This window comes from Saccopteryx leptura, chromosome 2 (assembly GCF_036850995.1).
Source record: "Saccopteryx leptura isolate mSacLep1 chromosome 2, mSacLep1_pri_phased_curated, whole genome shotgun sequence".
Classification (NCBI taxonomy): domain Eukaryota; kingdom Metazoa; phylum Chordata; class Mammalia; order Chiroptera; family Emballonuridae; genus Saccopteryx; species Saccopteryx leptura.
In genome coordinates this window covers 328,089,766-328,117,253 of record NC_089504.1, presented here as the reverse complement: position 1 = coordinate 328,117,253, position 27,488 = coordinate 328,089,766, and the positions used below count along the sequence as shown (strand labels likewise).

General features: G+C 42.0%; 2 protein-coding genes across 4 annotated transcripts; one reads left to right on the top strand and one right to left on the bottom strand.

The window, feature by feature from the left end:
- Positions 1-208: 208 nt before the first annotated feature.
- MIS12 (MIS12 kinetochore complex component) lies at positions 209-7,019 on the bottom strand. The gene is made up of 2 exons (XM_066363359.1): positions 6,742-7,019; positions 209-2,605 (listed from the first exon to the last, which is right to left on the bottom strand). Exon 2 carries the CDS (start codon positions 2,577-2,579, stop codon positions 1,959-1,961), a length of 621 nt encoding a protein of 206 aa, XP_066219456.1. The 5' UTR covers positions 2,580-2,605; positions 6,742-7,019; the 3' UTR covers positions 209-1,958.
- Positions 7,020-7,206: 187 nt separating this feature from the next.
- DERL2 (derlin 2) lies at positions 7,207-20,755 on the top strand. 3 transcript variants are annotated; one of them, XM_066363356.1, is made up of 7 exons: positions 7,207-7,335; positions 8,132-8,197; positions 11,094-11,167; positions 12,652-12,745; positions 13,982-14,177; positions 14,494-14,584; positions 18,810-20,754. In XM_066363356.1, the coding sequence occupies exons 1-7, from the start codon at positions 7,243-7,245 to the stop codon at positions 18,913-18,915; spliced, it is 720 nt and encodes a 239-aa protein (XP_066219453.1). In that variant the 5' UTR covers positions 7,207-7,242; the 3' UTR covers positions 18,916-20,754. The 3 variants fall into 3 exon arrangements, with proteins under 3 accessions (XP_066219453.1, XP_066219455.1, XP_066219454.1); XM_066363357.1 differs by having other exon boundaries at positions 7,211-7,335; positions 8,135-8,197; positions 18,810-20,755; XM_066363358.1 differs by lacking the exons at positions 11,094-11,167; positions 12,652-12,745; positions 13,982-14,177; positions 18,810-20,754 and having other exon boundaries at positions 14,494-14,577.
- Positions 20,756-27,488: the final 6,733 nt, after the last annotated feature.

Here is a 27,488-nt window from a genome sequence, read left to right as displayed (position 1 = left end):
CAAAGATCATTTTTCCAAATAAGGCAGTCACAGGTTCCAGGAATCAGGACATACATGGACAAACCTTTTAGAGGAATCACCCTTCAACCCACTATACTACATTTTAATTAAGCTACAAATATCTTTTTAAAAGAGAGAAAAACAAAAATTTTCATTTGGATAGTCGTATCAAAGAAGGAAACATACCACAACATCAGAGACAGCAAAAAACTGAAAACCAAAGCTTTTTATTTTTATTTATTTATTTTTTTAAATTTTTTATTCATTCATTCTAGAGAGAAGGGGGGAGGAGCTGGAAGCATCAACTCCCACATGTGCCTTGACCAGGCAAGCCCAGGGCTTCGAACCGAAGACCTCAGCATTTCCAGGTCGACGCCCCATCCACTGCGCCACCACAGGTCAGGCCAACCAAAGCTTTTTAAAACATATGTATTTCATGTACAAGATTGAAAAAAAGAACTCTTTGAAAATAAGCACAGGTCATGTAAATAGACTTCCTAAATCTGCGAATATTTAATTGCAAACATTAACACTCTAAATTACTCTTTTACATAAAAGAGAAATTCCAAATCCTATTATTTAGGAAGACATGGAGGGCAAGCAATACCTTGAGTAACAATTGCCAAATCTTCCCTAACATGTTACATGGGTTAATTACAAAAGGAAATCTCAGATGTCACTGAATTTAAGCAAAAGACACAGCTAGAATTTTCCACTGAGGGCACTAAATATTTGATGCTTATGAGTATGAATACATAAGTTAATTACAATAAATATTAGGTACAAAGAAAATGCCAAAACAATCTGAAGTATGCAAAAAAAAATGTCATTAATACCTAACAGTGACAGTCAGTTAATATAAACTTTGCTATTGTGTGTGTTCCAGGCTTCCTTTTCTATCCCAGTAAGATCTGCTTCTTTATTGACCACTGTCTTCCACTGCTGGGCTTCAACACAGAAAGTCGTTTAACATCATCAAGGCCTTGGTCATGGAAAGGATTTATGTCAGAAACAAAACTTCTTTCACCCCGGCGGGATAGCTCAATTGACTAGAGCATTGTCTTGAAGCTCAGAGGTTGCCACTTCGATCCCTGGTCAGGGTACAGACAAGAGCAGATCACTGTTCCTGTCTCTCTCCCTTTCTCAAATTAATACAATTAAAAAAAAAATCTTTCTTCTTTACTAAAGATCATCATTGTTTTTTCTGCTACTTGCTTCTTTTTTATTTACTTACTGATTTTGGGGGGGGGGAGAGAGGGAGGAAGGGAGGGAAGGAAAGGAGGGAGAGATTGATGTGCTGTTCCATTTATTTATGCATTCACTGGTTGATTCTTATATGTAGGTGCCCTGACCAGGGATCAAACCCGCAACCTTGGCATATTGGGATACCACTCTAACCAAATGAGTTACCCAGCCAGGGCCTGCTACTTGCTTCTTCCAACTATTTATCAACTTTGTGTGAGAAAAATTATGGGGCAAGAGTAAGCATTTTATGTTGGCAGTGTAGTGGCTGATTAATAAAGAAGCCATCCACTCAACCTTTTTGTCATCTGGTCCCATCTAAAGAATAAATAAAAAAAAAAAAAAAAAAAAAAAAAAAAAAAAAAAAAAAAAAAAATCAATGCTACAAAGGACTCATGACTGAGGCAAAATTTTTAAAATATCTTTGGCCATGGAATGTATTATTTCTTCATCATGCCTCTAAATGAGTCTTTATTGGATCAAGAATCCCTTCCCACCTGTTAGAGACCTGAAAGGAATAAATGCTTCAAAGATTAGTTCAGAGTAGTACATAGATACTTCAGGAGAGTGGACCAAAAAAAGAGGAAAATGTGGAATATAAGGAAGGGTAAACAAAAAAAATCCAACAAATATACAGTTCACTAAAATAAGCCTCGTCATTAACATAAATCCTTTACTCATTCTACTTTTGACCAGCTCCTTTTACTATCTAGAAATTAAGATATTTTCAGTCTTTTGCTTTCCTTTTCCACATTGTCTCTAATATTCTGGAGTCTTCTGGAGTTCTGGACCAGAAAAATCAAGTTGTCCCTAAAATCACTAGTCCCATGATCTCTGCCAACCTTTTCAAGCTCATCGAATAAAACCAAGGTCTGTCTGAGTTTGGCCTGCACAATTTTTTGCTCTTCTAATTCTGCAAGAAGGGCCTGCTTAGTGCATAATTCAGTCTTATACTTCTCCTGTAACTGTTCAATTTCTTTTTGGAGAAGCTGAAATTCTTCCTCACTGTAAGGATGCATCTCCTGAGATTTATCTTCTGGAAGCAAGATGTTTGGGGGAATACGTAAAACCCACTGTAAAAGCAGGTGTTCCATTTTGACAAAAAGATTATCAAAACGTCCTTTCATGAAGCAAAGAAACTTTTCTGTGCATCTACGAATCTGGACTGGGCTAATCTCACAGTTTGGGATGCCATCCAGCTTCTTCAGAATAACCTGTTCAACAGCCTGCATCACTTCAAACAGGTAGTCTTGAAATGCAATGTAGATCCTGAGCATGCACGTTTGGGGGGTGAAGCCAAAGAACTGGGCCTCATAGGTCATTGGATCAATAGACATCTTGGCTTATTTTGCTTGTGAAAAACCTGCAAATATAAACAAAAAATCACTTAGATAAAAAAATCATCTGACTAAAGTAACAAATCACATTACAGATAGAAAAGTTTGTGTTCTTTGATACTCAATGCCAATTCCAGCCTCACTCATTCACAAAAGGATGCAAATCCTTGCCTCTCTGAAGCTTTCCATCAGCCTATAACCTCCCTTACCCTCTCATTTCCCTCACCTCTCATTTATTGAAGACACTTGCCCGTGGCTCAGTCTTCTAAAGTTTGTTATTATCCTAGACCAGTGGTTCTCAAATTTTTTGAAGTTGGGGCACATTTAAAATCCTACAAATATAATTGTAGGTGTACTATATACAAATTTCTGAAAAATATGTTATAATAAGTCAAATATTAAAGAAAGAAAATATAAAGTCCAAGCATGCTTTTCTGGTAATTAAATGAAATAAATACAAAATTAAATTTATTCTGACATTAAAAACATTTCTATGTTACATTTTTTGTTATGCTTTTTAGAATTCATAAAAAAGAGGGGTTAAAAAATGAAAAAACGACAAAAAGTTATTTTTATATATACAGATACATTCTTAGTAAGATTTAGTAAATTCGGCAGGTCCTGGTGTGAATGTGTTAAGTTTTATCATTCTTGTGTTTATGAGAAACATGAGCCTGAAGTGTCCTAGCAATTTCTTCAATGTTTGGGCATATATTTGAAAGGCAAACTCTCATTTTGTCAATACATTGAAGAATTCCTCTCTTTTTACTCTTAATTGTGTTGAGTGCAAAAGCCCCCCACCATACATATCATCATAACTTTACACCAAACAAAGGATAGAAGAAACTTGCCTCCAGTCTTTCTGGGGAACATGGGGGGTAGTGTAAACAATCCAGCACCACAGCTTAACAGCCTTTTGCAACCTAATCAGGCAAGTGAGGTGGGCCATTGGGCAGACTATCAGCTTACAACCAATTCCCCACACCTCAGTCCTCCAAAAATCTCAACTCCAAAAGCCCTGTTGGTTTTTTGGTCCCCAACAGGCACATACTTCTCTGGAATACCATCAAGTGCACCTGGAAATCTTCTAGGGCACACCAGTGTGTCCTGGCAGACACTTGAGAACCACTGTCCTAAACAATGTTCAAATTTGAGACTTGGTTTCATGAGTTTCAATGGCTTCACTCTTTTAGCCACCTGGCTTTTGATATTTTTAACTTCTCTCTCCAACTGCCCCCCTCCCTTTTTTTTTTTTTTTTTTTTACCACAACTTAGTACACTATTCTTCCATTCTCATTCACATGAACTCATACTATACCTTAATCATCAAGACTTTCAGCCCTCTGATCCTCTCTTCCTTCCACTCATTCTGTCCCACTTCACTTTCTTCTCTATCCAACCTAGGCTCTATCACTTCAACCACTCCTTTGCTAAAGTCTTTAATTCCCTGTACTTCTAATCTAGCCATTGGGGGGGGGGGGGGGAGGAATTCCAGTTAGAAGCTGAGCAAGCAAGCCTCTTGTCAGCTTTATAACCCCAACAATGTTTCTTAAGGGCCTAGAAGTCATTACTTAAGAATGTAAACATCTAGCAAAATAGCTCTCCTATCTCCTTGTCACTATGGGAGTTTAAACTGGGTACCACTTTTTTCTGAGCTATAATCATATGCTTGTAGAAATAAGAGTTTTATTATTCCTCCAGATAATTACATAGCTAAAATAAATGGTGACCTCAATTACCAGGTGAATTTATAATGAACTCTATGAAAGAATTTGAAGCAAAAGGTAGAGTCAAATTATTTTATGGGAAGACAAGATGCTGTTATCTTGAGAATATATGTATATAATGGCTAAAAATAGAATGGCTGTAACTGCTTGCTGCATAAATAGGATAGAATTTCTTTGTCTTTGTAATATCACTCTATCTACAGTGTGTTGTAATCTGGATATGATTATTCAGTAGTAAAACTACTTTCTTTTCTATGTTTATGAAAAAGATTCTCTGGGTTTACAGGATTTTTATTTCTTCAATACTACTCTACGCCTTCAGGCTCAAGTTCAAACTTCCAACATGGTTTATAAGAGCCTTTATCATCCAACCCTTACTAACCACATTCTGTCCTTTTTAAGGACCTCACCTGTGCATAATTGAGTTGATAATACTTCCTATGTCATTACACTCTATTTTTAGTTCACGCTAGCTCTTCCCTTATTTATTTATTTTTTAATATTTTATTTATTGATTTTTTTAGAGAGGGGGGGAGGGAGGGAGAGGGAGAGAGAGAGAGAGAGAGAGAGAGAGAGAGAAGGAGGAGCAGGAAGCATCAACTCCCATATGTGCCTTGACCAGGCAAGCCCAAGGTTTCGAACCGGCAACCTCAGTGTTCCAGGTCGACGCTTTATCCCACTGTGCAACCACAGGTCAGGCAATCTTCCCTTATTTTATTCTTCCATCTTTCATCTCCCATAGGGAACTTATTCTAATGTTTTTAACATTTGCTTTTTCAATTCATCTTTCATTTTAATTCAATAGGTTGGAGATATATATTCTTGGAAAATAGTTTTATATATGTTTACATTTTTGTTTGCAATTACTTCATGTTGTTATACTTATATTTAGTTTATTAGTTCTGACTGAAGTATTCCAACAACTTTATCAGGTGCATACCACATTCATGTCTATTGTCCTTGTGACACCTAGTTTATTTTCAGCACCTTATTAACAGAAATGATGTTGCAATAAACACCCTCCTATGATGTCTAATTAGGGACTTACAGGGTATTTACAAGCAAGTAATTGCTAGCCATAGAATTTACTCATAATTTCACTAAATACCACCAAAATGTTCTCCAGAGCATGGGAGGGAGGGGGTCCTACAATATAGATTTTCTTGTATCTTTGCCAACACTCAACATTCTAATTTTTGCCAATCTGGTAGACATAAAATTGTTGTAGTATGTTGTTTTTTGAAAACCAAAACCATCTAGCACCACACACAGGTTGGATACTGAGGACTTAAACTACCTAACTCCCTCACCCCAACAAACAACTGTTTATATTAGTATGACTTTACTATTCTGAGGCCAGTGTATTTTCATGGTTCTAATGGCTTGAACAGCCCCAAAGATGGATCAACTCTTCAATGGGAAGCATCAACAATTTGTAACTTAAGACTGTCTGAAACCCCTGCCTCAGCTGTTTCTGCCAGTCCTGGACTGTTATCGCACGATTCCTACCCGAATTCTAATGAACCCTCAAACTGAAAGGAGCCACCTTAAACCAAACTTGCATTTCTCAGAAAATTCTGATCTTGCCCTTCCTCCCTGAAACACCACCAAAGCTCTTCTGAGGTCCTTTGTTCTCCCTAACCAGGGTCAGCAGTACATGCACCATTGTTTTATCAACAGGTTGCAAGGGTGATACTTGGGGATCAGGCCAAAATATTTTTAAGTGCATTTTTCTGATTACTAGTAAAGTTGGTGACATGTTAGCTTTTCAAATTTCTCCTTCGTGAATTACTCATTCATAATGTTTTTAAAAAAACCACTCTCTCCACCCTTTTACTTGATTCCTTCCTTATATACTACGAGATTTGATGGTCACTCCCTGTTCCAAAAACCTTCAGCGCTTCCTTATTGTCTGTCAAGATCTGACTACTCTTGGTCCCAATCAAACCGAACTATTTATTTCCTTTCCCTGTGATGTCTTCCCCTTAAGAAAAGATGCCGTGGCCAAATATCCGTCAAGGTTCAGTTTAAACACACTTCCTTGGTGATGTCGCATCCTGTGAACCCCATCGGGACCTTTCTTCGCGCACGGACCAAGTTCTACTTTAGGATATTATCACGGGCAGCCTCGTCTTCTCTGCTAGACCGACAGTTCTTGGGAGCAGGACGAAGACGGCTTAGTCAATATTTGCAGAGTAAACACGGGACGCGCCCAGGAAACCTCAAGTCGGGCCGACCGAGCTAGAAACCACCGGGCAGGAACTGCTTCCGGCCTCAGAACCGGCTCCCCTCGGGCCCGCGACCCCGCGGCATGCCGGGACCTTCAGGCCCGAGGCCCCGCCAGCGAGGCTGATCCAGCATCCCGCGATGATGACCAACTCAGTTCCACTCCTTTCCCCTCCTCCTCTGAGAAAATGCAGCCCCGTGGCACTTACCGAAGCGACCATGAGGGTGACAAATTCGATCAAACAGTGGTTTTCCGCCACTCCCTTGAAACCACCTCTTGCCGCCTAATACCCGCAGCAACGGACGGCTCCCCAAAATTCCGACCGATGCCCTCCTCAGCGAACGAGAGCAAAGGCGGGATGCTGTCGCGCTCCTGATTGGCTGGCTGGACGGTCGGGAGGGAGCCAACTAGATTGTTGACTGAAAGGGGCGGGCAAGCTAGCTGTGGCCCACGAGGATTGGCGAAAGAGACCTGTGCTTACTCTCTCCTCCGCGACTTGGGATGGGTGAAGAAGCAAGGCTTGCCCTGCGGGGACACAACTCGTGATAGGTGAATGGCTTTCCTTAGGCCTCTTGCGATTGGTGGCTGGCAGTTTGCTCGGCGCCGATTGGACAACGGTATTAACGGGAGGCCTCTTTGATCCCGCCCCGCCGCTTGGCTGACTGGCGGAAGGGGAAGTGGGGCGGGAAGGCAGGTGGCGGTGGGGAAGATGGCGTACCAGAGCCTCCGGCTTGAGTATCTGCAGATCCCACCGGTCAGCCGCGCTTACACCACCGCCTGCGTTCTCACAACCGCCGCTGTGGTGAGCAGTTCCAGCGCCAGCTCCTCATTATTCAGGCTGGATATGATCGAGTCCTCAGGAAATTCGGATTTGGGCCTCAGGGAATCCCAGATGGGTTTGTCTCAGGATGGGTGGAGGTGGACAGGGCTCACTCTGGGGCTCGGAATTGCTTTGAGAGTGCTTATCCAGTGACCCGAGGAGACAGTGCTACTGTTGGAAGGGTAGAGGATCGGGACTGCAGGCCGGACCCATAGCAAGTCAGGGCAGCGGGAGCCGCCCACCCAGAAAATGTGCCTGAGAACTCCGGGGAAGGCCAAGGGGAGACTAGTGGGGGAAAGTCCGCTTATGAAGAAACTTAGGTATTGAACACAGAAATCTGGAGTTGTAGAGAGGGAAGAGTTTTGAAATAAAGTGTGCTTGTACAGGCTCACTGGAATCACACAGCCCTTACCTTGGCAGGGTCTTGAGTCGGTTCTTTTGAGTGAGTTGTGTTTTTTCACCCAACTGTTTTTTAAGTGGTGCCCATGTGCTGGGCAGATTCGTGGCAGCTGCTTTTTATTTGCCTTATATGTAAGCTATCACCACCTGCTTCCCATTCCTACATGCCAACTTCAACTATTGCCACATAAAATACGCTTTTATTCAGTGTTAGGTACTGAGGATACAAAGAATTGTACCATTCTAGAAAATTATTTACCAACCTTTCCCTCCAGCCTTAAATGATTCAGTCTAAGTGACAGAGTTGGAAATTGCTAGCCCAACTAATCCTTCATTGTAGATTATGAAATTTTGTTTCTTGATTGATTTTCTATTTCAGCAGTTGGAATTGATCACACCTTTTCAGCTGTACTTCAATCCTGAATTAATCTTTAAACACTTCCAAGTAAGTGGTCAATCACAACCATGATTGTTTCAGTTTTTAAACTTTTTTTTCTTTTTACTAGCAAATCCTGCCATATACTACCTCAAAAAATAATTCATTGGAAATATTCAATTGTAAATCTTATTGTGGTGGGGTATAAAGAGCTGATTCTGCTGTCTAAATAGGCTGCAGACTCACCTAGGCCCTAGTCCTAGGGGAAGTATAAGAGGTTCTCAAACTTCTCATAATGTACCAAATCAGAATCACCAAGGGTAGGAATTAAGAATCTATTTTGTGGAGATGAAAAAAAATCTGTATTTTTTTTTTGAAAGTTGCCTGTATTTTTTTTTTTTAATTTTATTGACTTTAGAGACAGAGGAAGGGAGAGAGAAAAACAATTGATTTGTTGTTCCACCTATTTATGCATTCATTGGTTGATTCTTGTATGTGCCCTGACCCAGGACTGAACTCACAACCTTGGTATATTGGGAGAGCACTCTTTTTTTTTTTTTTGTATTTTTCTGAAGCTGGAAACGGGGAGAGACGGTCAGACAGACTCCCGCATGCGCCCTACCGGGATCCACCCGGCACGCCCACCAGGGGCTACGCTCTGCCCACCAGGGGGCGATGCTCTGCCCCTCCGGGGCGTCGCTCTGCCATGACCAGAGCCACTCTAGCGCCTGGGGCAGAGGCCAAGGAGCCATCCCCAGTGCCTGGGCCATCTTTGCTCCAATGGAGCCTTGGCTGCGGGAGGGGAAGAGAGAGACAGAGAGGAAGGAGGGGGTGGGAGTGGAGAAGCAAATGGGTTCTTCTCCTATGTGCCCTGGCCGGGAATCAAACCCGGGTCCCCCGCACGCCAGGCCAGGCCAACGCTCTACCGCTGAGCCAACCGGCCAAGGCCTGGGAGAGCACTCTTAACAAACTGAGCTACCTACCCAGGGCTCTGCATGGTTTTTTGTTTGTTTTTTTAAGATTTTATTTATTGATTTTTACAGAGAAGGGAGAAAGGGGGATTGAGAAGTATCAACTTACAGTTGCTTCACTTTAGTTGTTCATTGGTTGCTTGTACAGTATGTGCTTTGACCAGGCAATACCAGGGTTTTGAATCTCAACTAAGTGACCTCAGCATTCCAGGTGGACACTTTATCCACTGCCCCACCATAGGCCAGGCAGGACCCTGCAAAATTTTGATTTGATTTGTCCAGTTCCTATATTAGGAATCACTAGTTCAGCGTTAGTATTGTATTTGAGAGGAGACTGACCAGATAGCTGCCCAGGGAGAATCTCACACAGTGCCCTTATTTTGTGCACTCACCACTTGGCACACCTACCACCTTGGTCCAGTTCAGAAACTCAATTCTATATTTAGTGCTTTAAAATTGATCCATCTTCCAGGAATCAGATCATACTGATAAAACTACAAAAGACCGACATAAACAACATGCCAGGGTATTAGATTACAGTAGGTGATAGTCCTTTGCAGTAACTAGAATGCTAAAACAGATGTATTATCCTGCTCCAGGGTGTTCATATAGTGGGAAAGAGACCCAACCACCAGTAATTCTGCCTCTATTCATACTATTCCCTCTGTTGCAAATCTTTGAAATTTTATACCCATTGAACTCTAGCATGCCTTTCAAAACTGCAGCTTTTGTGTAAACTTCTCAGATTCATCTTCCTTTGTGTCCCCAGGGTATCTGTAAATGCTTCAGAGCATCTCTCATCTCATAATTGCACTTATTTATATGCTTTTCTCACTAGCTCGGTTGAGTACTCTAAAATCCTGGACACAGTTATTATGTAGACCGAATTGTTTCAACTTTAATAGTTACCAATTTTTAAGAATTTGATGCATAAAGCAGTTCTGTGGACTCTTGTCACTGCCCTCTTTGATACTCACATGGCCTTTGCTGGGAGCTGTCCTCTATCCAAGCTTTGCTTCCAAGTTAATACTTGATTTGGCCTGGAATTAAACTCTTGATTCTGTGCATCTACAGGAGTTCTAGGTTTGAGGAGGTCAGTTTCCTTTTGGCAATTTGTGTGTCCTTGGGCAAGCCATTTGCCCTTATTTATGAAATGGGGATGGCAGTAACAGGATTAAGATCACATGAAAGAATATGTTAAAACACTTTAAAATGTTAAGTGCCTTATCATTGTGAGAAGTTCTTTTTATTGTGAGTGTTGATGAGTTGGGTAGGGAACAGTCAAGTCAGGGTTTCCAACAAGAAAACGAGTGTCCTTATATCTACCAATTAAATTTTAATTATTAGAGCATTAGGTATTTACTTGTAGGGAGTTGGCTATTTGTTCAGATTAGAACTTGAATATTTGCTTTACAATTACTCTATACTCTAGATGTTTTTGGACTACCTAATACAGAAACATTTTTAGCAATTTATATTAGATCCCTGGTGACCTGTGGTGGTGCAGTAGATAAAGCGTCAACCTGGAAACGCTGAGGTTGCCGGTTCAAAACCCTGGGCTTGCCTGGTCAAGGCGCATATATTAGATCCCTGGAGTTTTTCCTTGGTATCTCAAGACTGTTCACTAGATTGTGATCCTGCGTGTATATGAAAGCACTGTTTTCTATTATGCAAATTAACCTAGCCTTGCCATCAAACTTTTTCCATAGTTTGCCTGACCATGTTAAAGACAATCACAATTTCAAGTTTTCTTTCCTATTATCTTTACAAATGTCAGGGGCTGAGTGACCTTACTGTATTCAGATTTTCAGCTAAAAGCAGCACAAAAATTCAGTATCAGATTTGGTGCCCCACTTTTTGGTTCAGACCGTAGTATCACCTATCCATGGCTTTTCAGCCATTGTAGTCAGAGGATATCTCTTGTCTTAATATGGAAATGTTTCCTGGTGTATTTTACTTAATCTATCTTTCTCTTGATTTTTTTCTTTTAACAGATATGGAGGCTTATCACCAATTTCTTGTTTTTTGGGCCAGTTGGATTCAATTTTTTATTTAACATGATTTTTCTGTATCCTTTATTAAGTGGAGTTGGCGTAAAAACTTAATTCTGTTATTTTTGTTACCATCTTACCTGTAACTTCTAAGTCCTAGCTCAGTAGTACTCAGAGCAGTTGGTCAGATAGTAATGTTTTGAGAGTGTTTGTAGGTCACTGTTTGTCCAAGGGGAGGTATTTAACCATAAAATGATGACATTTCTGTCCATAAGTTACTTGCAGATCTGATCAAGGGAGAGGAGTGATTTAATTGAGACTTACTTATAAAATAACACCAGTAGATTTTTACCAAGTAGTAAAAATAAAAACAACCTGAATACAGTGATAATTAACAGTTGTTTTGTTTGTTTTTTGATAATTAACAGTTTTGAAACAGGTTTGGGAGTGGGTTCATAAGGAATGAAAACTTGAGATCTCCTGGTATCTTAGTTGCTAGTTCTGCTGACTGAAAAGACAGTGCCATCACGTCTGCCAGGCTTACCATGTTCCAGTTTGTTGAAAGAGGAAGGGTTGTGCTCTGGTCATGTGGTAATTGAGGCCACTGAGTAGAGCTTCCTCCTTCACCCTGACGCTCTAGAAAGAAGGCAGTGATACCTCTCCTGGTCAGCAGTAGACAGCAATGTAGGGGTCATAGGATTATTGCCCTAGGATGGATTCCTGTGTCTCCTACATGGTATATTCTGGTAAGTTTCTGGTAATTAAATTTTTTCACCATAATGTAACTTCATTGACCGAGGTATAGAAATGCTTAATCTACCTGTCCTGACAGTATCACAAGAGGCTTCTTCTTTTTTTTTTCTGAAGCTGGAAACGGGAGAGACAGTCAGACAGACTCCCGCATGCACCTGACCGGGATCCACCCGGCACACCCACCAGGGGGTGAAGCTCTGCCCACCAGGGGGCGATGCTCTGCCCCCTCGGGGCGTCGCTCTTTTGCGACCAGAGCCACTCTAGCGCCTGGGGCAGAGCCAGCGCCCGGGCCATCTTTGCTCCAATGGAGCCTCGGCTGCAGGAGAGGAAGGAGAGGGGGAGAGGTGGAGAAGCAGATGGGCGCTTCTCCTGTGTGCCCTGGCCGGTAATCGAACCCGGGACTTCCGCACGCCAGGCCAACGCTCTACCACTGAGCCAACCGGCCAGGGCCACAAGAGGCTTCTTAATGGGGATTTCTTCTAAGTTAGGCTGTGAAAAAGCAAGGGTATGCAGATTATGGTGTGGCTGAACATGGAAAAGATGATACAAATTTGAAAAGGTTTAATAGGTGGCTGTAACCATGTTTATCCAGCATCTAGCTTAGTTCCCCAGTAAGGAACAGATTTTGTGAAATCTGGAGTTGCCTTAAATGTAAAAGAGAATAACTATACTGCCACTCATAAATGTTCTTAAAGAAAAAAGGCTTGACTTAACAACTAACATGGAGTCCAAGTGTACTTAAGTAATACATTCAATTTTACTTTCTCCATATTTGTGTGCTTCACATTTTCTTAACTTGGAACTTAAGATATCGTTACTGTCGAATGCTAGAAGAAGGCTCTTTCCGAGGTCGGACAGCAGACTTTGTATTTATGTTCCTTTTTGGTGGATTCTTAATGACTGTATCCTTCAACAAAGAGAGCAAATGCAGGAAAAAGTTAACGCCCTCTTCCTGAAGTTTTTCATCTGTCTTCCACAGTTCACTGGATACTCTGAATAAACAGACCTCCAGATTTTAACTTTAACTTTTTAGGGTGCTACTATTTATTTTACGGCACACTTCATGTGACAGCTTTCTAAGCCCAAAGACTAGACAAGAATCTTTTCTACTATGAGCAAGTCAGAGGAACTTTTAACCCAGCTGGTTACTGTTACATATCTTAGCTATAAAGGGTGGCGCAAAAGTAGGTGTACAGTGGTTCATATGGAAAATAATACAATAAGTAATAAGTAAACTATTTCGCATACTCGTAACTATAAACCTATTTTTGTCCCACCCTGTATTATTGGTCATAGGTGTACATCACTTTTAAATAAGTTGGTAAGATGTTTATTTGGTTACTACCGAAACTGATAAATTATGTTTTCAAAAAAAGAATTGTCAGCTGTAGACCAGATTTTTTTTTTTTCTTTTTTGTATTTTTCTGAAGCTGGAAATGGGGAGAGACAGTCAGACAGACTCCCGCATGCGCCCCACCGGGATCCACACAGCATGCCTGCCAGGGGCGACGCTCTGCCCCTCCGGGGCGTCGCTCTGCCGCAACCAGAGCCACTCTAGCGCCTGGGGCAGAGGCCAAGGAGCCATCCCCAGTGCCCGGGCCATCTTTGCTCCAATGGAGCCTTGGCTGTGGGAGGGGAAGAGAGAGACAGAGAGGAAGGAGGGGGCGGGGGTGGAGAAGCAAATGGGCGCTTCTCCTATGTGCCCTGGCTGGGAATCGAACCCGGGTCCCCCGCACGCCAGGCCTACGCTCTACCGCTGAGCCAACCGGCCAGGGCCAGCTGTAGACCAGATTTGAATGTAGTTCTGGCTGACAAGATGGTTTTGCTCCAGCTGGCTTTATTCACCTTTGTAAAGGTGCTAATGGTGAGTGGACTTGAATGCCATTATTGAACAAATAACACATTTTCCAAAAAGGCAAGAACTTGATGAAAGCAGAATAATACTTTGAAATCCATATGATTCAGCCTAAGTGGGTTTTTGCCTGGTCACTCTGGGAAATTATTTTCAGGCTTTCTTCTAAAGATGTAAGTAACTAATACTCCACTTTCCTGATTTAAACTTTGGTTAGAACACAATCCTTAGTTCTCTTCCCTATTATACTTTTAATGTTGATATTTTCCTTAATGCCATCTGCTAGATTTTTGGTTTGTTTGTTAGCTTAGTTTTTTTGGGTCAGGCCTTTACAATAATGCTTGTCTACGTGTGGAGCCGAAGAAACCCATATGTCCGCATGAACTTCTTCGGCCTTCTCAATTTCCAGGCCCCCTTTCTACCCTGGGTGCTCATGGGCTTTTCCTTGTTATTGGGGAACTCAATCATTGTGGACCTCTTGGGTAAGACTGTTATCACTACTTTTTCTATTACATTACTTATGAACTTATTTTATCACTCTTTTTCATGTTTATTCTGTCTGCCTTTCACGTAATAGCTATTGTGGGATTATTTGATACTTATATGCTCAAAGACTACAATATTAGTTTTTTACAAACTATAGAAATGATCCCTGAAAGTATAGTCATAATATTAGTTTTTTAATTCTTAGTAACTATATTGATATTTTTTCCTAAATATAAGGAATTATGTTGGTAGATTCACCTGTAATCAAAATTTTTATCCTCTTCCTCATCCTTTGTTTCTGGTTGACTTTAGGTATTGCAGTTGGACACATATATTTTTTCTTGGAAGACGTATTTCCCAATCAGCCTGGTGGAATAAGAATTCTGAAAACGCCATCTATTTTGTGAGTATTTCATACAAATATGTGGGGGTTTTTTGTTTTTGTTATTTGTTTTTTTTGTTTCCTGTTTTTTTAATTTTCCATTGATAGAGAAGTTGGGGAGAGAAAGAGAGAAGCATCAACTCACTGTCCCACTTAGTTATTCCATTTCATTGTATACTCATTGATTGCTTCTCTCAACTGCCCTTACTGGGGATCAAACCTATGACCTTGATGCACCAGGACAACACTTTATCCCCTGATCCAGGTGACCAGAGCCAGGTTACATGTTTTTGCAAATAAACTGGGACAGGGCATGAGTTTTCAAACCAGTAAATATTTGCAGATTGAGCAGTCTTGACTGTGGCTGAGGAGCATTTGCATTGGGCAGGAGCAGACAGTGCCAGAATTGTGCAAGGAGCGGGGTTAACTAGCTCAGGGTGTCCTGAGGCTGACTTGTTAGTTGCTGTCCAAAATGACCATTAGCACCTCCTGTTCTAGAGAGGAGCCTGCTGGTTTTATGAAAGCTGCTGTGTTTAGAGAGGTGAGGTAGCAAAATGGGTAACACTGCCCTGGCTGTGTAGCCTCGTTGGTTAGAGCATCGTCCCAGTACGAAAAGGTTGCCAGTTCAATGCCGAGTCAGTGCCTGTGCAGAAACAGACTGATATTTTTCTCTCTCTCTCCCCCCTCCCGTTCTCTTCCCCCTCCCTTTCTCTTCCCCCACTTCCTGTCTAAAATCAATGTTTTCTTTTTAATAGGCAAAACTGGGAGGTATTTTTGTTTTTTGCAAGAGAGAGAGAGTGATAGGGAGGCAGAGGGATGACAAGCATCAACTTGTAGTTGTGTCACTTCAGTTGTTCACTGATTGCTTCTCATATGTGCCTTGACCAGGTGTCTACAGCTGAGCCAGTGACCTTGGGCTCAAGCTGGCGCACCCATGCTCAAACTGCAGGCTCGGGATTTCGAACCTGGGCCTTCAGCGTCCCAGGTCAATGCACTGTCCCCTGTACTCCCACCAGTCAGGCACATAATAGTATTTTTAAAGATTCTGGACATTTACTATTCCTTCCTATGCTATGCATCATTTTTGTTGGAATAACTCATTAATTTACTTAAAATTTTAATTGTTTAAATACACATATGATAGAATTCATCATTATATACACTTGAAGGATATAGTTCAGTAGCATTAAGTACATTCACACTGTGCTTCTGTCGACACCGTTTATCCATAGAACCCTTTTCATATTGCAAAACTGAAACTCAGTACCCATTAAACAGTAACTCCCTGTCCTCTTTCCATTGACCACCAACATCCTATTTTCTGTCTCTATTGAGTTTGACTACTCTGGGTCTTCATATAAGTGGAATCATGTAGTGTTTGTCCTTTGTGACAGGCTTACTTCACCTAGCATATACTGTTTTCTTTTTTTTAAAGATTCTGTTCATTTTAGAGAGGAGAAGGGGATAGAGTGAGAGAGAGAGAAAGAGAAGGGGGAAGGAGCAGGAAGCATAAACTCCCATATGTGCCTTGACCAGGCAAGCCCAGGGTTCCAAACCTGCTACTTCAGCATTCCAGGTAGATGCTTTATCCACTGCACTACCACAGGTCAGACCTTAACAAACTGTTTTCAAAGATCTTCCATGTTGTAGCATGTGTTAGAATTTAAGTGACAGGAGGGGCGATAGACTCCCACAAGTGCCCCAACTAGGATCCACCCACCAGCCCCTTCTGGGGCCAGTGCTGGCAACCGAGCTATTTTTAGCACATGAGGATACTACACTTGGACCAATCCAGTTATCCTCAGTGCCCGGGGCCACACTTGAGCCAATCAAGCCACTGGCTGCAGGAGAGGAGGGGGAGAGGGAGGGGAAGAGAACAGATGGTCACTTCTCTTATGTGCCCTAACCAAGAATCAAACCCAGGATATTCGTATGCCAGGCAGAATTATTTTTGAAGTGCGAACTTTTTTTATTAACTGATTTTTTTTTTTAAATCAAAGGACAAATCTCTCTCTTTTTTTTTTTTTCCTGGCCAGCCAGTTGGTTTAGTGGATGGAGACCATCAGCCTGCTGTGTGGAAGTCCCGGGTTCAATTCCTGGTCAGGGTACACAGGAGAAGTGACCATATGCCTTTCTTCCCCTCCCTCTCCCACTTCTCTCTCTCCTCCTCTCATAGCCAGTGGCTCAATTGGTTCAAGCATCGGCCCTGGACACCGAGGATAGCTTGGTTAATTCGAGCATCAGCCCCAGATGGGGTTGCCAGGTAGATCCCACTGGGGGCACATGCGGGAGTCTGCTTCACTCTCTCCCCTCCTCTTAACTTAAAAAAAACAAACAAAAACATTTTATTGATTTTAGAGAGAGGAAGAGATAAAGGCAGGAGGGAAGAGCGAGAAGCAGCAGCTCGTAGTTGCATCTTGTATGTGCCTTGACCGGGCAAGCCCTGGGCTTTGAACCAGCAACCTCAGTGTTCCAGGTCGCCACCTTATCCACTGTGCCACCACAGGTCAGGCAATTAGAAAGTCATTTTGTCTTTTATTGGTTTTTAGAGAGACAAAAAAGAAGGGAAGAAGAGAAGGAAGCGTTCACTTGTTCCACTTAGTTTTGTGTTTATTGGTCGCTTTCTGTATGTGCCCTGACCAGATATCAAACCTGCAACCTTGGTGTCTCAGGATGATGGTCTAACTGACTAAGCTACCCAGCCAGGGTAGAATTTCCTTTCTTTTAAGGCTGAATAATATTCCATCGCATATGTATACCATTTTGTTTATGCACTCATCTGTCAATGGTTGTAGGGAGACATCCATGATAAGTTTAGTGAAAATCAGGTTACAAAACAGACATGGTATGATCTAACTTGTGTAAAATTACATATGTAAAAGTTTTAGAAGAATAATGAAAACATAAACAGTGATTATCTGTGAATTTTAGATATTTTACTCATATTTCCTGTTTTCTCTGTAATTAACATATATTTTTTTGTTTGGTTTTTGTGTGTGTGTGATAGAGACAGAGAGAAGAACAAATAGGGAAAGACAGTTAGGAAGGGAGAGAGATGAGAAGCATCAATTCTTCATTGCAGCTCCTTAGTTGTTCATTGATTGCTTTCTCATATGTGCCTAGATGGGGGGGGGGGAGCTACAGCAGAGCAACCTTGGGCTTCAAGCCAGCGACCATGAGGTCATGTCTTTGATCTCATGCTCAATCTAGCAACCCTGTGCTCAAGCTGGTGAGTGCACGCTCAAGCCGATGAGCCTGCACTCAAGCCGGTGACCTCAGGGTCTCAAATCTGGGTCCTCTGTGTCCCAGTCTGATGCTCTATCCACTGCACCACTGCCCGATTAGGCTATCATTAACATACATTGTGTTTGGATTAAAAACTAGTAAAGGAGGTAAAAACTAACGTAAATATGAAATAACTGTGAATACCTTCAAAATATAACTTTTATGGGTTGGGGGGAGGTAGAAGGGGAAGGTATGGGGGAATAAATGGTGATGGAAGGGGACTTGACTTGGGGTGGTGAACACATGATACAGATGATATATTAGAGAATTGTATACCTGAAACCTATGTAATTTTATTGTTGTGAGTTGGGGGCGCAGAGAGAGAGATCAGCAGATGAAATCATCGTGGACTAGCAAAGGACCACCGCTCGCTCAGGCAAATGGCCCCGAGTTCACGCTGTGTCCTATTTTTATTCACAAAATTTCAAAGAGTTTGTTTACTGAGAAATTGGCATAGCATCAAACATAACTTTTACTTAAAGATACATGGAATACATCTGCATGATAGCTTAATAACAATATAATATCAAAAGGCATTAATTGCTATTGTTTCTATGGTTCTCACAACATTCCTCTCTTTATCTCAAGGGATAACCTTGAAAGGAACAGAAATCTTATGAAAATGTTTTACTGAGAAAAAAGCCCAGCAACTGCCTTCAGTCACATAGACCTGTTTCAGTGACCCACCTTCAAGTCACAAAACAATTCTCTTGGCAAAACATTCTTTTCTTGTTGGCTGTGTTCCCATCCCAGGCCGTGCAGTAGGTTATTCCACTACATTTTATTAACCAATTCATCCCAATAAATTCAATATAAAATAAGAAATAAAATGATAACTTTTTCATTGATGGGCAGATATGCTTGTCCGTTGGTAGAAACCCCATGGGATCTTTTTGACTTGGCAGTATTAAAGACCTACTATGACTCCGGAACTAAAGTATGTCTGTTTCCTATCTTTTAGGAAAGCTATTTTTGATACACCAAATGAGGATCCAAATTATAATCCACTTCCTGAAGAGCGGCCGGGAGGCTTTGCCTGGGGTGAGGGCCAGCGCCTCGGCGGGTAAAGCAGCAGTGCCAATTATGAGGCCCAGCTGGGAAGGACTCAGTGACATACCATTGGGAATCTTTTATCCTTTGTGTTGCAAAAGTGTGGACGCTTTTGACAGCTTGACAGATTTTAACTCCAGAAGCACTTTATGAAATGGTACACTGATTAATCCAGAAGACATTTCCAGAAGATTGCCAGTGGTTCCTCACTGCACTGGTACTGAAAGTATAATCTCTTGGAGCCAAAAAACTGGGGAAACAAATACCCTGCCGCCTCTAACGAGCAAGTACACGAGTACTTGGGGCTGTGATGTGAGCAGAGCTTCATCTTCCTCCTCTTCTTTGATAGACGAGGCCATGGTGTAAATGGAAGTTTCAGAGAGGACAAAATAAAACTGAATTCCCTCTCTCTCTCACTGAATTAAAGCTTTTTGTGTGATCTTTTAAATTGTGATAATGTATTCCAGCTCTCCTGCATAAGTCTGAGCGCAGAGCAATTTACATGCCCACTCTACCTGTGTCTCCACAGCTTTCAACTGGATTTCATTTCAAGATTGGAACTATGTGGCTGCATAAACATCTTACTAATTCAGACTGCCAGTTCCAGTAGGAAGGTTTGTTTCTGCTGTCCAGATAGTATGTTCTTATCAGGATTTTACAAAACTTCCAACTTATCAGATGACATGGGGGAAATGTGGGGGTGGGGTAAGGTGGTTTTTACAGCGGAGGACGTCAGCTACAGGAGAGGCCAGATCTAGGCAGAAAGCGAATGTGGCATCTTATTTACTCTGCTTGCATTTCTCCATTCAGAAATACAGGGAAAGTCAGGTAATGGCCACATTTTTGTAAAGCAACAGAAAGAGCTTTAGACTTAGGAAACAAGTTAGAATGTTGACTTTGGAGCCAGACGAACAGGTACCAGTTAGGCAGGGATACATTTCTCCTGGGCCTTTGGCTGGTTAACATTTGTCATTTGTTCCCTGAAAAACTAAGAAACTTTTCAGAGCCAAGTACCTGGTTTACTTTCCCAATCAGGTAGAAATTAGATAAGTTCCACAGAAATAGGAACTTAATGCCTGTGGTTCAGTAAATTCCCCAAATATTCATGTCCCTGAGTCTGAGCAGGCTTCATTCACACTGCCAAGTAATTCAGAGAACCCAGAGGACTAAAATGGACACCTCCACACCCCCAGAAAAGACATTATTTCAAATAGTTAAAATAAACAGCATGTATGTCATAATTAGTTTCAGGCTTGTTAAGTGGTAGCTTTCTAGAGTGGCATTTTCCTCAGAGATTAAGGTTTAGATTAAACATAATAAACATTCTAAATGAGAATTTTCAGATTGTGAAGTAAAGTGAATAGTGTTTTAACATCTTTGACATGCATAAGGAATAGAATTTAAATATTTTACATGCTGCTAATCGGTAACTTTGAATATCAGATTGTTGCAATTTTATAGAATGTGGGTTAATGGGACTACTTTTTCTCCTAAGTGGTTTTAAAAAATATTTAAATGCTAATCTTGGAATTTCTAATTCTTCTAGGGTTCTTAAATTGTATCTTTGTTCAAGAAAGCTTGAATTAGAAGCGTTTTTTTTTTAATTGTTTTATTTTGAGGCTAGAATGAGTTTCTTGTGTATGTGTGTGTGTGTGTTTGTTTGTTTTAGGTGAGGAGGGGAGAGAGTGAGGCAGGCTCCCACATGTGCCCCGATCAGGATCCACCTGGCAACCCTATGTGGGGTTGGTGCTCGAGTACCAAGCTATTTTTAGCACCTGAGGGTGATGATGGGACTGGCCATGCTATCCTCAGTGCCTAGGGCCACACTCAAACCAATTGAGCCACTGGCTGCGGGAGGGTGGGAGGGAGGGGGAGAGAAGCAGATGGTCGCTTCTCCTCTGCCCTGACAAGGAATCGAACCCTGGACGTCCATAGGCTGGGTGACACTATCCTCTGGCCAGGGCCAAGTTTTTCTAGTTTTATTTTGTTGTGCCTTAGTCAACTTTGAGTTGTCTAATTCATGGAATTTTTGTGGTAAAATCTTAATTCTAAAATCTATTCACCAACTGTTCATTTAAGTAGGGAATGTCTACATATTAATGACTGGGTAGAACAGGAAACCAATTTTGAATTTATGGCCTAAACAGAGTTACTTATGGGAATTTGATTTTTCTGACAGGATGAGAATTCCTATGATAGGATGCCATGCTGTGCTACTTCACTGTGCCCTGAGCAGTGGTAATTTCAATCACTGACCTCTTATCAGTTTGGCCAGTCCCACTACCACCATCCTTAGCCCCATCTTGCTTAATAGGTTTCCTAGGCTTAACTGAACATAAGGAAAACTCCTTACCTCTTCTCCAACTTATCTCTCGGTCTCAATTCTTCCAGAACACCCTTTTTCATAATTGAAGTCAACTGAAAAATGAGGTGCAGTACATGGATCTTGTGGCCAATTTACCTGACATAATTTAAGGAATTACTGGATTCTACCAATAATACTGAGAAGCACACCAGACTAAGGCATAGTTCTTTTGTTGTGGAAATGCAATATACATTTTTTTTTTTTTTTTACAGAGTCAGAGAGAGGGATAGATAAGGACAGACAGACAGGAACGAAGAGAGATGAGAAGCATCAATCATTAGTTTTTTGTTCCAACACCTTAGTTGTTCATTGATTGCTTTCTCATATGTGCCTTGACTGTGGGGCTGCAGCAGATCGAGTGACCCCTTGCTCAAGCCAGCGACCTTGAGTCCAAGCTGGTGAGCTTTGCTCAAACCAGATGAGCCCTTGCTCATGCTGACAACCTCAGGGTCTCGAACCTGGGTCCTCCACATCCCAGTCCGACGCTCTATTTATTGCGCCACCGCCTGGTCAGGCTACGTTCATATTTTTTAAGTGGACATGCAAATTGCATCTCTCTAGGAGATAACATTTTATGTGCATTTTGGTATCTTTTTCACTACAGAGTTCTATTTGTTTCTCTCTTCCACTTGTTCTTTTTCTGTGTCACTCTTTTATGTCCTCATATCTATCATACCTCTTGTGTAGTGTTTCTAAGCAGAGAGCGCCCAAGTGTTGGGTTTTGGTTTGAAATCCTCACTCTGTCTCTGGGATCTGTGGAAATTAGAAAATATAGGAGCTATTGATTGGCATGTTGCAGAAGGGGCTCCCTATAATTGTCACATATCTTTGATAAGCCTGCATTTTATGTTGTGGCTGTGTTTTCCTTTGACAGGTGAGTGCCATCTGTGTGGTAGTCACAATATGCCATTGTTTCCAGTGTTCTGTGGGACATCCCCTAAGCTATTTTCATATTATATGAATTTTGCACTAAAGTTGTTGAACTGCATATGATCAAGTCACTTCTCTGCTCAGAAATCCAGAGACTTCTTAGCTCCCATATCAAATGCACACTTTTTGTATTTCTCTGGACCTTACTTCTGCTTCCACCTAAGAGATCTCAGTTTGTCTCTGCAGTCCCTAAGGCCTGACCCCTTTTCTGGCTTCTCAAGAAATATATATATATATATTTTAAGATTTTATTTATTTTAGAGAGTAGCAGGAAGCATCAACTCCCATATGTGCCTTGACCAGGCAAGCCCAGGGTTTCAAACCAGCGACCTCAGCGTTCCAGGGCAATGCTTTATCTACTGCGCCACCACAGGTCAGGCAAGAAATTTTGACTCTAAGGCCCATTTTACTGTTTTTGGATCCCTGTAAAGCTTCAAGTCTGAACAACACACTCTTACACCAAATTACACCATATTGTCTTGTACTGTTTCTAGCTGGTATATGTATATTAGTTTTGTCTTCCTCATGAGAATGTAAGCTCCTTAAGGGCAGGGACCATGTCTTAAATTTTGTATCGACCACAGTGCCTAGCACAGTGCTTGGCACATGGGTGCTGAATAAATACTTTGTTTATTGATCAGCAGACTATTACCTGGTATTTTTAATTAAAGAGGGATTGATGTAGACATGCAAGCTTATACCTAGTTGCTGAGGCTTAATTATGTAAAAGCAGGATAGAACAAAACCAAAATTGATGAAAGGCAGTGGTTTGGTGGTCAGACAAGCCAATGACAGTGGCCATCAGCTGGTATGATTATGGTAAGAACAGACAGTTAAGTCCACAGACCTTTAAGAATGAAATGTGTTTAACAGCTCACCCTTTGGAAGAAGAGCTCAAATATTCTTTGAATAGTTGTTAGCTTGTGATCATTCGCATACAGAAGCCACTTAACCACAGAGACTTTTGTAGGGATTCAGATTTCAGACCAATAATGGGGGAGGGGGGTCTATCACTGCTTAATGCCAATATAGGATTTTGTTTTTCAACTTTGAGGCTGAAGAATCGCTGGATTATTAGACCAGAGGTTATGGATGAGATGCTTACATATTGGTGTATTTTGTCTGCACCATTAAACATTTTTTGAGCCAACATTTGAAATGGACAGATTTCACATGAAAATCTTCATTTTTTAACTTTTCTTGAAAAAATTTGCCTATTGCCTAGAGGTGACTAGTGGCTGCTTCTAGAGACAAGGAATGTTTACTATCAGGAGATTATTTTACTCATTAATCTTACCTACCTGGACTCAATCATTTGAAGCATACATCTCTTTTATTAGCTTACTAGGACTGAGGTCTGTCTTTTATACACTTCAAGCTACATAATTTGAGAGTTAACAGTTATTATGTTCTGAATATTTGTGTCCCCTGACCCCCAAATTCATATGTTGAAATCCTAATTCCTGGTGTGATGGTATTGAGGGTGGGGCCTTTTGGAGGCACTTAAATCATGAGGTAGAACTCTCATTAATGGGATTAATGCCTGATGATAAAGCTCCAGCTTTGGCTGGATAGCTTGTTTGGTTACACTAGCATCATCGCTAAGGCACAGGGTGCCAGTTTGATCCCTGGTCAGGGCACATACAAGAACAGATTCATGTTTTTCTTTCCCTCCTTCCCCAACTCACTAACTAAAATCAATAATTTTTTTTTTTTTTTTTTTTCATTTTTCTGAAGCTGGAAGCAGGGAGAGACAGTCAGACAGACTCCCGCATGCGCCCGACCGGGATCCACCCGGCACACCCATCATGGGCGATGCTCTGCCCACCAGGGGGCGATGCTCTGCCCATCCTGGGCGTCGCCATGTTGCGACCAGAGCCACTCTAGCGCCTGGGGCAGAGGCCACAGAGCCATCCCCAGCGCCCGGGCCATCTTTGCTCCAATGGAGCCTTGGCTGCGGGAGGGGACGAGAGAGACAGAGAGGAAAGCGCGGCGGAGGGGTGGAGAAGCAAATGGGCGCTTCTCCTGTGTGCCCTGGCTGGGAATCGAACCCGGGTCCTCCGCACGCTAGGCCGACGCTCTACCACTGAGCCAACCGGCCAGGGCCAAATCAATAAATTTTAAAAAAATGTTTTTTAATTCTTAAAAAGCTCCAGAGAGAACCTTTCCCCCTTCCTTCATATGAGGACATACCAAGAAGGTAGCAGCAGCCTTACCAGGCAATGGCACAGTGCATAGAGCGTTGCACTGGGACACAGGGTCCAGGTTCGAGTCCCAATGTCACTGGCTTGAGCACAGGCTAATCCGGCTTGAGTGTGAGCTCACCAGCTTGAGCGTGGGATCATAGACACGACCTCATGGTCACTGGCCTGAGCAAGGGGTCACTCGCTCTTCAGAAGAGCCCCCCACCCCGTTAAGGCACATAAGCAATCAATGAACAACTAAAGAGCTGCAATGAAGAATTGATGCTTCTCATCTCTCTCCCTTCCTCTGTCTGACCCTCTCTGTCTCTTCTATCTCTGCGTTTGTAAAAAAAAAAAAAAAAGTCCTGGCTGGTTGGCTCAGCGGTAGAGCATTGGCCCTGCATGTGGAAGTCCTGGGTTCAATTCCCAGCCAGGGCACACAGGAGAAGTGCCCATCTGCTTCACCCTTCCCTCTTTCCTTTCTATCTCTCTCTTCCCCTCCCACAGCCAAGGCTCCATTGGCCCGGGTGCTGAAGACAGCCCCATGGCCTTCGCCTCAGGCACTAGAATGGCTCCTGCCTCAAAGAAGCAATGCCCCAGCCTGACCAGGCGATGGCGCAGTGGATAAGGCGTCAGACTGGGATGCGGAGGACCCAGGTTCGAGACCCGGAGATTGCCAGCTTGAGTGCGGGCTCATCTGGTTTGAGCAAAGCTCACCAGCTTGGACCCAAGGTTGCTGGCTTGAGCAAGGGGTTACTCGGTTTACTGAAGGCCCATGGTCAAGGCACATATGAGAAAGCAATGAACAACTAAAGGTCACAAGGAAAAACTAATGATTGATGCTTCTCATCTCTGTTCCTGTCAGTCTGTCCCTCTCTCTCCCTCTCTCTGACTTTCTGTCTCTGAAAAAAAAAAAAAAAAGTAACGCCCCAGATGGGCAGAACACCACCCCCTGGTGGGCATGCCTGGTTGATCCTGGTCCAGTGCATGTGGGAGTCTGACTGCCTCCCTGCTTCTAACTTTGGAACAATAATAAATAATAGAGAGATAGATAGATAGATAGATAGATAGATAGATGATAGAAGATAGAGGGCAGCAGCAATGAATTAGGAATAAGGCCCTCACCCAAAGGCAACCATGCTGATGCCTTGATCTTAGGCTTCCCAACCTCCAGAACTGTGAGCAATAATTTTCTCTTGTTTGTAAGCCACCTAGTCTGTTCTACTTTTGTTATAGCAGCCAGAACAGACCAAGACAGTTATTTTCCTTTTTAGTTTTGGTTGCCTTTCTAAATATTTAAGGGTAAGAAGTAAAATTTTGACAGTTTCTTCCTAAACACATATCTGCTATTCAACATGTACATTTTTAGTAACCCCTGGTCACTATACTGTCAGCAACTACAGGAAAATTGCCTCGGAGTTGGAGAAAAGGGGAAGGAGGATTTTTAACAGGTTCACAAATAATGAGTTTCATGAGGATGTACTTAAGAGAATGCCTGAAGTACTTCATGTGGTTTGAAGCTTATGACGAATTCTTTGGAAATCATTTCCTGCATGCAGAGCAAACAGGCTGTTTGCCACTCTTTCTGTGGTGAATTAGAAAATCATCTTAAGAGCTCTGAATTTAGGAGGAGATGGCGAAACTAGTTTTAACCTATTTTTCCTGCTGGAGTTCTGAATCTTTTCATGGATAGGAGTTTGGGTGGTGAGAGTTGGGAAGCACTGTAGAGAACTTCAGAGTCTGGCAGGAATAGTTGGAGAAAAGATGGGTAAAAAGCAATTTCAGTTCCATTAAACTTCTTCCCATTTATATTACAAGACCAGACCGCATCTATTGAGACTTCTGAGGCAAATATATTATTGTTAAAAATATATATATAATATTGTATAATGCTTTCCTCTTCTGGAACACAAGATGATCACCAGAATCCTTTTCAACGTTGTGATTTTTGTATCCTGCCTGGATGGCTCAGAGCAGTGGTCCCCAACCTTTTTTGGGCCACAGACTGGTTTAATGTCAGAAAATATTTTCACAGACCGGCCTTTAGGGTGGGATGGATAAATGTATCACGTGACCGAAACAAGCGTCACGAGTGAGTCTTAGATGGATGTAACAGAGGGAATCTGGTCATTTTTAAAAAATAAAACATCGTTCAGACTTAAATATAAATAAAATGGAAATAATGTAAATTATTTATTCTTTTTCTGTGGGCCGGTACCAAATGGCCCACGGACCAGTACTGGTCCACAGCCCGGGGGTTGGGGACCACTGGCTCAGAGGATAAAGCCTCAATCCTGGGGGTTCCATTCCAGGTCAGGGCTCCTATAAGAGGTAATCAGCTAACTGGAACAATGAATTAATACTTCTCTCTCATCAATGGGAAAATAATTTAAACCTATTCTTTAAAAAAAAAATCTGGCCTGACCAGGCGGTGGCGCAGTGGATAGAGCGTCGGACTGGGACCCAGGTTCAAGACCCAGAGGTAGCCAGCTTGAGCGCGGGCTCATCTGGCTTGAGGAAAAAAAAAAAAAAAGCAAAAAAGCTCACCAGCTTGGCTTGAGCAAGGGGTACTCAGTCTGCTGAAGGCCGGTGGTCAAGGCACAGAGAGAAAGCAATCAATGAACAACTAAGATATCTTAACGATAAAATGATGATTGATGCTTCTCATCTCTCTCCGTTCCTGTCTGGTGGATCCCGGTCAGGCGCATGTGGGAGTCTGTCTGACTGTCTCTCCCCATTTCCAGCTTTGGGGGAATACAAAAAAAAAAAAAATTAAAAAAAATTTAAAAATCTGATATTGTGATATCTGAATAACTTTAATTTCGGAGTTTGTCCGTCTGTAAATTGGGGATAATATCAGTATCTGCTATATAATATAAATGATTTAAAGGATTAATGCAAATATTTGTGTGTTCCTAATTGACTTTACAAAATTAAGCACTTTCCTTGAAGAGAGAGTATTATGGTAAGAGAAGCTTTATTATCCAAGGTTAAGGTTACTATGGAACCGTAGTCCTTGCCTTTTGCTGTTGTCGCTCTGGGCCATTTTCCTTCGTACAGGGGATGCTGCTCTTCCCGCCCTCAGCAAGTGAAAGCCTCCCCAAGCTCCCAG